General features: G+C 48.5%; 1 protein-coding gene across 2 annotated transcripts in view; it reads right to left on the bottom strand.

The window, feature by feature from the left end:
• Positions 1–7,535: 7,535 nt before the first annotated feature.
• LOC115314598 overlaps positions 7,536–12,339 on the bottom strand; it is a 36,769-nt gene continuing 31,965 nt past the window's right edge. For both annotated transcript variants that reach the window (XM_029973722.2, XM_029973723.2), the window contains exons 3-5: positions 11,380–11,465; positions 9,197–9,257; positions 7,536–7,773 (exon numbers count right to left, since the gene is read on the bottom strand). In XM_029973722.2, the coding sequence (XP_029829582.1) occupies positions 7,687–7,773; positions 9,197–9,257; positions 11,380–11,465 (234 nt within the window). In that variant the 3' untranslated portion in view covers positions 7,536–7,686. The remainder of the gene's footprint in view (positions 7,774–9,196; positions 9,258–11,379; positions 11,466–12,339) is intronic.

Here is a 12,339-nt window from a genome sequence, read left to right as displayed (position 1 = left end):
TCTACCATACCGTCCAAAGAGATAAATACGAGTAGAACGGTCACCCAAAACGCATCATTAAAAAAGAAAGGATTTCACGGAAAGCACCATAGCGTCAAGTTTTTTTGTTTTTTTTTCTCGGGGCTTACACGTAGGATCAACCAGGGCGAAAGGATTCAACTGTCTGTGGAAAGGCAACAAGCCTCGAGTTCGTCTCAAGAAGCGTTCGGACTATTTTGAGCCCCGAGCCACAAAAAAGAGGAGAAGGATAATGGCCCATAAAACTGTCGTCCTGTGTTGGAGAAAAGCAGTGGTGAATACGTCGGCCGTATCCCCTCTCTCCCCCCCCCCCCCCCCCCCCGCCCTCCCCCCTCCCCCCCCCACACACAAAGATTGCGTTTTCTTTGTATATTTTTGCGGAATTCTCCTTCGAAACCACGAGTACAGGTGAAAGTCAGTTGTTTGCCGATGTCTCTGCCTAAGTGCACCCGCCCCGCAAATACACGAAGACATGCAGTGGAGCCTGGTGTCTGTTCACGCCGGACTGTGTTGTGAAGGCTAAACACTGTCTGGGTCAACCAGCTACGAGCCTTCTGTCGCGTGACTTCGCACTAGGGTGTGCGTGTAGGCAGAGGAAGCTGCGGTGGTACGGGCACTGGGAGTTTACTGTAAAAGTAAACATGCAGTGTCAACCATGCTGTCAGTTGTAGCGGAGGTCTGTAGTAACCCTTACAAAAAGAATACAGGGAGTCTATTCAATTTCTATCTACATTTTAACGACTCATCTCCCTGTCCAGTCAATGTGTATCGACAATTTTCAATAGACTTTCCAATTTTCAATGTAAACTTCCCCCACCTACTTGCACCTCTGTAGTAAGTTGCAGTGCGATACGTTGATACACCTATGTTTCCAGACCGTCTGATGTGACTTAAGAGCGTTAGTTTACATGCCGTCTTTTCGGCGTACCGTTTGCAAGTGGAACGAGTCGCCCCGCAGAGTGACGCGTATTGTTCCTTTTGCTACATTTTCTACTGGGCATCATATAAATGTCGTTGTTCGTTGAAGGAGCTGTGAGTGTCTGTCCCTCGTCTATTTCCAGTGTTTTATTTTTTTCTGCGTGAACAGTAGTTTATCAAACGCGCTCTACTACGTGTACCTATTTCTAGTGCCACTGATGAACTTTTCTTCGTTTGAAAAGGCAGGACCAATCTGCTCACTCGTTTTCCTGAGTTTTGTCTATTTATTTGCTTTGATGACTTTTTTTATTGCTTAGTCTACAGTATGCATTGGGCTTCAAAGGTTGGTCGGCACTATCCTCAACATGTTATAAAATAATAAATAAGACAATTATGTTTATGTTTGTTTATGCAGCAGGAAGTTAGTCAGCCTCTATGCGTGGAGCGAAAGCTCGTACCGCAGAACGCAAGATCCTGGGTTCGATCCCCACCCCTGCCCGTTTCGATGTGGACGAGCATCGTACCGGCGTGAGGTCGTGCACCACTACTGCGTGATGCACGTTAACGACCCCAGGCTAGCCGTTGTACTGCACTGGCTAAATTTCTCGTCTACAGCTGGGAGACTCATCGCCCGTTAAAGCAGACCAAGTTCTAGGCTACATCAACATACACACACCCCATATTGTTTTGTCGGCAATGGCTTAATTGTTTTGTTCTGAAGTGCGAAAGGCGGTGGTAGAATTTGATAGAACTCACACCGGCCGAGGTATTATCAACCCTAGTGTAGCCAGCTGAGACAATTTCCGTGTTAACCTCTCTGTCTTCGTCCTCTGCCCCTTGTCAGCGACAATGCTACTCGCGGGCCGACGCCGATATGTCTGCCCGGGACAGATATCGGCACGGAGCAAAGCGAGCCAATGAAAGGTGACGATGACGCGGGCAAAGCGCGGGAAAGTCATCCCATGGGGTTGGACCTTTAGGCGTTCATCTACGCCTGTCCTTCTCTCAGTGTTTCTCTATCTACCGGATTGTGTGTTTGCTCGTACGCATGCCTTGTTTTCGTCTCTTTCTCCAGCGTCCTACTTGGCTTGAGAAACCATACAAGTCACAAATGGTGTGGGAGGTAGGCATAAAGCTCCATGCTCAAAGTTGATAAGAAAAGTACCACTTTCGAATGCGAAAGCATTAACTGTCCCATAAAGTGCCGGCCGCGTTGTTTGTGACCGCGGAGAAGGGGGAACTATACTCGGCGACAACTTTTCTTGGCAATGCAGTGGAAGGTACAGGCCCGCGTCCCCTCTCCCATTGTGAGTGTACGCAGGCTTTCCTCCTCTCCCCGGAAAAGGGGGAGGAGGAGAGCCTTCGTACACTCAAAATGGGAGAGGTGCCGCGGGACGTACCTTCCAATGCATTGCCAAGAAAAGTTGTCGCCGAGTAAATGCGGGCGTTGTTTTTTACCGTGAACAACGTGCGACTAAAGTAAGGATGGCGCGCGCTTTGCAGCTCATCTCTCGCCCTCTTCACTCTAAAAAAAAGTGAGCACCCCCTCTCGTCATCGTGCGTTTTGACGGCTGTAATTACCCCACAGGCTTACTTAACTACCCACTGGGCTCGAGCCATTGAGAGTTAGCACCCTGTTGGCAGGTGGCAAGCATGGGGTAGTCACGTTTTATAAACTCTTGAATTGAACATCCAAGTGCATGCAGTCGTTCAAGAGTAAAAGTCACTTCAAAAATCTCAAAAAGTACTTGAAACTTGTTTTCTTTGTGCGTTGGTTATCATTTATTCAAATTTGAACCGGTCGAAACAAGCGTGTGGCTCAGTTCGCCTAAACTAGCAGAAAACAAACAAGTACAGGCAACCTTGGTAGGCACCTGCTAAAGCCCGAGGCAGATAAAAAGTATCGCGGTTGTCCTCTTTGGTTCCGTCGCGGGTTTTACCATGTACAGCAGTAAACAGCTGGCAGCTGGCGTCGTGCTCGAGGAATTTAACCAAATCTCTAAAAAACCGCAGGAAGCTACGCACAGGCGTGAGTTGACTTGAATGTTCGCCGGACGAGATACTTTCGTCGTCTTTTATTGTGCGGTTCAGTAAAGAGCGTGCTCTCAATAAAGGTGTGATCGGTCAGTTCTGCGTGCAGATCATTTGCAACTGGCCTCCTCGGTTCCGCCGAACTTGCGCGTCTGTCGTACCCAATTTTTTTGCTTTCAAGTGCAGTGAAGTATGAAGCATTGAACACCACGACTGAGGCCGGACAGGACGAACGTACACAGATATCTGGGATCATGTCCGTGTATTTCACTATTTCTCTGTCTCGAGGTACATGATTCACTTTCTCTGGTTCATTTGGCACATTTCATCGAGCATACTCGATAAAAAAAAATGCTTCAAACAAGGCCGGTTCAGACACTAGCGTTTGACAGCGTTGCGTCGAGAACCGAAAGCCACTCACCGGCACGTCTGTGCTTCGTATCAAGCGTGGAATCCAATTCGAGGAATCATCTTGGTACGCGATATAAGCAGCAGGGATGTCCTGATTTCTTGCTGCCGCAGCGCAGTCAGACGCACGCAGTCAAACACTACTGTCTCAACCAGGATTTAGATAATTTAGCACACGTATTTCGCGTTCGTTGCAGGTGAAGGCACGGGCCCGAAAGCAGCAATTCTGCACTTAGGGTGCCTACATGTCTGTCTGTCTCAGGGTGAAGACATCCATTGTTGCACTGAATGTGCCAGCGCGTGACGCTCTCGCGCACTTGGTGCGTGACTTGGGCGATAAAATGGCGTCTATGTATTAGCCATAGCTGCGCGCTCGAGCTGAGTAACACCGTATTGCGCGCACTTCAAAATTCATAAAAAAACGATTGGGCGTGAAAATGGCTGAGATGTCACCACTCAAGCAAAAGCGCGCGTGTGTATGAAGGCACTCTATTCTGCACTGTCCTCTTGGCGCCAGCGCGAGCGCATAGAACGGATATTTAGCGAAGAGAAGAAAACTGAAATAACGCTTCGGGGACAAGGAGGTTAGAAGTACTAGGAGGGGGCACGTTGCAATATTGGTGAAGCCTAGTCATAAAAAGTTTAAACGATTTTGTGCCCAGCGTGACCGCAGATCTGTCTGGCGATTGGTGCGCGTGACATGTCACGTGCGAGATGGATGGTTGATTGTAGGAGGATCCTTGCAGGCTTGCGCGCGCTCCGTCCGGTGGGTTTTATCAGATCGAAGGCTACGTTGTGGTGTATTCTAGTACACCATAGCTAGACGAAGGCTAGCTACGGTCACGTGGTGTGGTGAGAGTAAGGAGAAAAATGCGAAAGAGGCGAGGCGTCAGGGGAGCATGGCTTGCGGAGGCTACGCGGCTGACGTCATGCACTCTCCTACCCTTCTATTCTCCATGTTCGGGGAGGACCGGCGGACGGGCTTCGCTAAAATCACCTGCGCGTGCTCAGTGTACTCAACGTGTACCCAACCGCCGCTAAAGTCAGTCTGGATATGTAAAAAGAGAAAAGAAAATGCATCAGTGTGTTCAGAAAGTTGTGATTGCAGAAATTGGTTTCGATAATTAATACAATTAATTAAACAGGCTTCTGTATACTTGAAATGTAGGCAAGCGAGAAAACGAAACTGTTCAAAATGTGACGTGGAGCAACTATTCAAATTTATTTATAACCTGTAGTTCACTTTTGCAATGGCCCTACATTAGAGATACGAGCGCTTTCCTAAGGGCAGTGGAGGAAAAGAATATATACGGCTAAATCTTGCTCAGTCTTTTCGCATTTATGCAAAATATGACAATGGTCACCATCCTAATCGGTCACATAAAATACAGCAGTATATAAGCTGGTGGTGTCGACTAGACGTCTGTATAGGAATGTAGAGTGTCAATATGTGATGTTGTATCTTGTGCTGTTTCTGAATGCGTTGATGTATAAAATGCTGTGATGTCTGTCTGTCGCGTATGAGTGAAGTGTGGCGTGGGATATGTCAATACGGCATTGTCTGGCGAGGCGCTCAGAGCAAGAATTGCTGGTTTCTTTTTTTCTTAAGTTTGAGCGCTGTCCGTTAGGTGGCTCGTGTCGCCGCCCAATTCAAGGAGTCGCGCGTTTATGTGTCTACTTATTTGAGTGAAAAACATGGAGGCGTCCATGGCTCCACGTAGCAGCCACAAAGGGTTCGGTCTGGTTCGGTTCTCGGCCAGTTGAATGGGTGTTCCGTGCGGTGAATAGCGCCAAGTGCGTGCACATACGCGGTGAGGATTACCAGGGACTTGAAAGTGGATAACGAATGCTAACAGGTGAGCAGGAGCGTTGAACGATTGGAACCGACGCCGCTTAAATCGGTGATGCTTCGCCTCGCCGCTGTCAACCGAAAACGCCGGATCACTTGCGGCAAGCACAGCAAGCAGATGCTCTGTTCAATAAAGACATCATTCCATTTGTCGCTATTTTGTTTCTTTCTTTGAATGTTTTCTGGCCGCGAAGTAAATGCAGCCGGCCTCGCGAAAGCAATCGCGGACAAACCCCCCCAAATGCGCCCTCCCCTCCCCCTCCCCCCCCCCCCCCCCCCCTCACATCGTCGCCCCTACTCGTATTAGGTGCGGTGCCGGTGCTTCGAGGCGCGTTTCGGAGTGCTTTGTGCGCACGGAAGGCAGCGAACGGGCGTACGCACTTGAGAATCGTATTTTAGCAAAAAGCAGTCCAGCTCGCTAGGCCTTACTCGTATTGCTCCACTGTCGCTTGCCAGCCGCCATGTTGCTTTTGGGGGTGCTCACTGTGATTACCTGCTGATAGCGTGCCGTGTGACTGCCCATGGGGTTGTTAGTATAACGAAGGGGGGGGGGGGGGGGGGTAGCGATATCTGTGACGGCTTCTGACTATACCCCAAGTGTAGTACCCTATACACCTTTGCAAGTGGGATCCCGGCTTAACCTCGAACCGCGCGCCAAAGTGAGGCGGACCTACTCTCCAGCCAGGACGTTCGCTGGTTGTCGTACAATGTTGCCACGCGTCTCTCGCCGAAGCGCACACCACTGAGCGCAGAAAGAAATTTAAAAAATAACTATAAAACGTACACGTGTCGTCTTCGACCGCGAAAGAGCACGGATAATTAAATAAAATGCATAAACCGGCGTAACAAATCGAAAAATTTCAAAAAGATCTAAAGTCTTAAGGCGCTTTTCAGAATCCGCCACAAGTCGCATGGCCTTTGCATCAACGATGGCTGCGCTCGAGGCAGCTCTGGCTTCCACAACATGCAGGAACAGAGGCTGCGATCGTTAAAGAGTCAGCTCCAACCCTTAAAGATGCCCCGCCGTACAATATGTGATGCTACGATTCTATGTGAATACCTCCTCCTGCGTTCCGAGACAGCAAGTGTGCCGCTAACGTTAGCCATCGGCGATGCAGCAAACGGCACCATCTTGTCATCGCGCACCCCAGTGACGTGCCCCTGGCGCACCCCAGCATGGCGGAAACGGTACGGGGCGCCAGCATCGCTCAAAATGGCAGCGCACAGGAGCCTTTCGTGCAAACGTGTATACAACCCTTTTGTTGAGAGTGTTGGGTCACGTGTCAGACACCGGTCAGAGATCCGGAGGGGGAGGGGGTGGGTATTTTTTTAGCGTAATAGAAATATTTTTGCTCAAGGTTTTTTTTTAATAAAAAAAAAGAGTAGATGAAGTTGGAAAACAAAATGTTTACATGTGCGTATAATACTTTCCAATTTACAAACGGGAAATACGAAAAATTTTTGCGGGAGAAGTTTGATTTAAATCATCGTTGTAAAACAAGCGTGATTTCAATCACTATATAAAAACTTGGAGGACGCTTCAGCTTCGCCTTTAAGAGTGGAACACGATAGCGTTATCGGGCCCCGGTCGCATCGCCTTCGCATTCGCCGTAAAAGCGTGCCTCGCGTGGCCTAAACACGAAATCGCAAATATATGCTCGTGCTACTCGAAAAACAGACGTGGACAGGAAGGTATACACGATGTTTCGGGCGGACGCCCTTTTTCAATTGTCAGCAGCCTTTCTCGCTCGCAACCGAAACATGGCGGGCTCGAATCCCGTTTAAAATGTTTAAAAATTTTCTTTAAAGCAAATGAATTGCGTTATAAAGTGAAATCATTAGAGACATACGGCGTCCTTTAATTAATTCGACTTGCATGCCACTTTTTAATCACTTTTATTCCGCTCGTGACGTCGCGTCTAACGTGAGCGTTGTGGGTGCTTTGAAATTCCATTGCGAGGTCATGTGGCTGTGACGTCATGACCGTATCGACCAATCAGGATTTTCGCATAACGGCACCGACGCCGGCTTCTCTGCGACATGAGGTCCTTAACGCTACCGCGTTACGAAAAAAATATATCACAATTTAAATAATTTTGATTTTATTATTTGCTCTACTTGGAGCGCAAAGCCACGCTGATTTCCGCATACAGTTTATGCTGCGCTTGTAAGCTTGAATGGCATGACCACTCTGGCCGCAATATCATCCCGTTATTCACACTTCCTAGCCCAACATTGTTACGCACAACCTTGGCCAACGCGTCCCGTAAGAAACCTAAGGTGGTGCGCACGAAAAAGACGAGTGTTAGAGTTCTTGGTTCCGGCTACAGCCGGCAATTTATTCCTAGGTAGGGCAGACATTAATTTTCCTGTGCCCGTTAATTCTGGCGTGAGGCTACAGCCAAACAGAATGCGCTCAGGCCTGCCAAGCGTAGACTCTTTGAAGAGAAGCGGCCCGTGGTCTAGTGGGTGGATCCGATCTCCTTGCGCAGTCTCTCAACTTCCTCCATGGTCTTGTCCTTCTTCCAGTCCTTCTCTATGGTCAACAACTGCGAGGGAAGCCCGAGAAACACACAGGCATTTGAAGACAATAATAGGACTATTCTCAATATTCCGTCCGGCCACTTCGGTCAGCTTGATGTCGTCAGTGGCTGCGTGTGCCTGGATGTATAGTGTAACTAAATAAGCTACGCTTCAGATTAACGACACTTGGCCATATCGTGTCTTTAAATCGGGGATTTCAGTTATCTGAAATCACAGGAAACGCTTCTCCGCTCTCCAAAAAATGTTTGAACAGTTCGCGACAGAGCCAAGAAATATTACATGAGCTTCCCAACACCGAATATAATTCTGAGGAAGTCACACTTTTGAATTATGACGATCGGCAGCTGAGTCTGCTCTGCACAACCACCAAAATGGCGGCGCCCACAACAATGTCGAGGAACGGAGTGCCGATACTCTAAGCGCAGCTCATTTAGCGGCTCTAGATGTTACCACGGCGCATCGAATCGAGGTTTTTGGTGGTTAAGGTATGATGAGAACGAAGCAGCGGAATTGGCGCGTGTGATTGGTCCGAGCCTTTTCTTCTCGATGCGCTATACGGTTCCGTTCATGCAAACGCAGCCAATGTATGGTGTACTACGTAGTAGCCGAACAAGTCGTCCAGAGAAACACCAAGACGCAGACAAAGCCGCGTTTGGCCGCAGTAGCTGTGGGCACTGCGCGTGCGCAGAAGCCACATTCGCTTCCGGTAAAGCGTCTCCGCAAGCGACAGCAGCGCCCCCGCAGTGGCGTGACGTCGGAGAGTACATTTCGTGCTTCCTGCACCTTCCCAGTGCGCACAATTGTTTATGAAGACATCTACAATTATATTTCTTCTATGCTAAGGATGTGAGAAATATTACCTATATAAGATAGCGGTGGCTCCAAACCAGCCAATAGTGCAACGGTGCGAAAAGTATGAGAGTACTCGAGCCCGCGTGTGGTCTGTTTTCTTAGAAAACAGGTGGCATCATAGTTTGATGAGTGTACTTACTTAACAAGTTAGCGACTAATATGTGCTTTTTTGTTGATTGATCCACCGGGAGATTTAGATATAGAGATTAAAGAAATATTTACCAGTGGTTATTTTTCTGTAAAACACGTAACAGAGAACTAGAAAGGCTCTTATTTATTTCTCACCCGATATTACATTTAGTCCAAGCTTCGAGTGATTTTGCATTCCGTAGAGAGAGTTGGATAGCTTGGACAGGACCCAAACTTCTTAAAGGTTCCATGTCTTACCTCGAGACGAACCTGCAACTCCGCTAAGCTTTAAAAATTTTGGTATAATGAGTGATTTCACATGAAAAAGCTCTACTAAAAGACACTATGTAATTTACTGAAGACACTTTTCGCCATGCAAACGAAAAGCCTTCAACGATGCATATTTTGCACGAGCCCGTATTTTCTAGACTCGCTGCGTCTTCTTACCTTTTGTCTCGTGTCCGCACTGTAGCGCATCCACGAGGGAATTTCATCTTTGCGACTAACCCTGGGAGAAGAAATAAAACGCACGATTACTGATGTTAAAATAAATTATACGGCGTGGGAGCAGATAAAATAGACTGATCTCACACTAAGCGTTCTAGGCACGCGTGACACTGCCATAACTGTAGTGTAGTCATCTATAGTCAGCAGGAGGCAGGCGGTAGTGCACGAGACAGCTTGTGCCGTCTCGTGCTCTTCTCGTGCAACCTTGTAGCGGGGTCGTCGCACGTGCCCAAAGACAACAGCTCCCACGATGCTCGTCGGCAGCGGCGGCGAAACCAAACTGGCTGGTGTGGTCTAGGGTGCCTCAAATCGCTTCTGCTTAGGGTGATGACATTCTTTGTAGTACCCGATGCCGACAGCACGCGCACACGGAGAAAATACGAAGAAATTGCCTAATACCAAATGCCGCCGCACCACAGTCAAAGTTACGTGCGCGAGCAGGGACACGTTCGAATCCTGGAATGTCACGAAGGCGTGTTCCAAGTGTGAGAAGGAACGAGAACCTAGCCAAATACTGGCTTTCATTCCTGTTTTGTAATGAAACTTCGTATACAGGCTGCGATACAGCTTTAAAAGACGCTGAATACATCGTATTAGACTTTGGGAGATCGGTGGCCGAGTTGGCTAAAGCGCACACCCAGCTCGACGCGCGTGGAGCGAAAGCTCGCGCTGCAGAACCCAGGGATCCTGGGTTCGAGCCCCACCCCTGCCCGTTTCGATCTGGATGAGCATCGTACCGGCCTGCGGTCGTGTATCACTAATGCGTGAGCACGTTAAGGACCCCAAGCTAGCGGTTGCACCGCGCTGGCTAAATTGCTCATCTACAGCGTGTGACTCGTCGCAACTTTAATGGCTGACCAAGTACACGCTGTATAAATATCCCCATAACCGCAAAAAATATTAGACTTTGTTTCTCGTACTTAACGTGGTTCTACAATAAGAAAGGTAGGCGTTTTTTTTTTACATTTCTAGACGCGCGATTTCCGCCAAAACGCGCTTTAAAACACACACAAAATGTTCGCAACGTTCCCCGCCGACTACCGTTCGGGTGATTGTACAAGAATCACCCAAGTTAGACGATTTGATCATGTTTCGTTTCAGAACTCGCAGATTTACCTATTTCAAAGTTATTAACGCGAATAAAATTTACTAAATGTTTCTCCGGAACTTGTCCGAAGGGGCAGAGCGTTGAATTCGGTGTAAGAAAAATATACCGAAGAATTCAGCACCCTATGCGGAGCGCAAGTTCGTCTGCTACTTGTGGTGGGGTCAATAACACGCCCAGCTCTGATTGGCTCTGATTGAACAATAGGGGGCAGACCTCAAAGTAAGCTGCCTCGAGGTATTCCCACTATTTTTCAATGAGAGCCAATCAGAACTCGGCGTTCTGACGTCACTAGAACCTCTGCGAAAGTAGCAGACGAACTTGCGCTTCGGATAGAGTAGACGCCTGCTTTGCTGCAGACTGCAGAGTCTCCTAGCGCAGTGCACTCAAGGTGAATACTGTAAATCGATGCGCGTATTGAGTCTTAAGATGGCCGCCGAGGAGCATGATTACAGCAATACGGCCTGCAAGTTCGCCTGCTCTTTGCGCACCGCGTGCGTTTGTTTCCCTTAAACGCCCTCTCGTGCTTTTGTTTCCCGCCGACCTCAACCACTGACGGCGCTCGCTTGGCTGCCTCGTCATCGCGTGTTTCCTGCAACGTTACTAGATTACCTGAGTTGTGGAACTCCCGCGGGAGGAAGTACCCCCTCTCACTCACTTCAGTCCACCTCCCGTCGATCAAAGCGCCATCTAGATTTTTGTTTACGAACTGTGTGCGCCATACAGCACGATGGGAACGCCATCTAGACGCTGCGCTTCGAAACGTACGTGTCCCATAGGAATACACTGCAGTCACCAAAGCAGCCGTGTGGCGCGTCGAACGACGGGAGGCGAGTCGTGGTGAGTGAGGGGAATACCGCTTGTGCATGCAACGTCTATGAGCAGTTGTGTAACTGAGCTAATCTAATAACGCTGGTTTCCTGCGCGTTCTCTGTGTTGCCCTCTGATTGGCACGCTCCTCCCTGTGTTCCTATGCGCGAAAGACGCATTTTGGAATACCTGCTTACCGTATACTTACATAACGTCCGGTTTTAGAAATGAGTAGACGCAAAATCCTGCACATCCGACCGCAGCAATACCAATCACTGTAACCAGGGGCACCAGCTTGAAGACCATGTAAGCGATGGAAAAAAAACGACAAAAATGCTTTAAGCTACGATTGACACTTGCGCTCAAAACATACAACCCCTCGGCGTTTTGTTCAAACGTGTTCACTTGCCCGTTGAAGCACACTAAGTTTAGGCGGTATGAACTGCCCCCCCCCCCCCCCCCCCCCCTCCCCTGTCAACAGTTCACTCGCTGGCAGTTATACAATATGTGGTTTAAGCAATGCGAAACACACGGATGGAAGAAAAAAAAAACGAGCGTGTCTGTTTCCCTTAGTCTGTCCGTGTGTTTTGCGCTGTTTAAGCCATATCATGTATTAAAAAGCTAGAACCATTTTGTTTTTTACGTAACTATGACATAGTTATGCGAAAGCATTTTTGGAGCCTCAGAGTGGCAGAAGAAACTTGGCGCGAATTTTTTCGGGTACCTCACAGATCACAAGTTGTTTAGGGCAACGTCGTCCACCTTTTTAAGGCTTCCAGGAGGTTCTCCAACCAGCTGCGACCACCTTCATGATTTGCTCACGAGCACGGTCAAAATAGGTTGCTTACCCGTTTGTTTAGTTAACCTTGAAGGGCCCCAGAGGCGGGGGCCTTCGAGCACATTGAGAAGTCGGACTATTGTGAAGAAGAAAAAAAAAAAGTTGGAATAAGGAATTGGTGGGACATCTCGTAAGAAAGGCGTTAAAGGCCGACGACCATACTCGAGATTCTGCAAGACAGAAGATCTTCCTTACCATGGGGGAGGGGGAAACAGGCAACGGTTGAGAGTGTAGAAGGGGGAGAGGAGGAAGCGGGGGAAAAGTGGAAGGCGTGAACTGGTCGTCGGTCCTTAAGCTTTAGCCAGAAAGTGGCTGATCAGCAAGTTCAGC

Source organism: Ixodes scapularis, unplaced genomic scaffold (assembly GCF_016920785.2).
Source record: "Ixodes scapularis isolate PalLabHiFi unplaced genomic scaffold, ASM1692078v2 PGA_scaffold0__279_contigs__length_252992795, whole genome shotgun sequence".
NCBI lineage: Eukaryota > Metazoa > Arthropoda > Arachnida > Ixodida > Ixodidae > Ixodes > Ixodes scapularis.
This window is presented reverse-complemented; position numbering and strand designations above follow the sequence as displayed.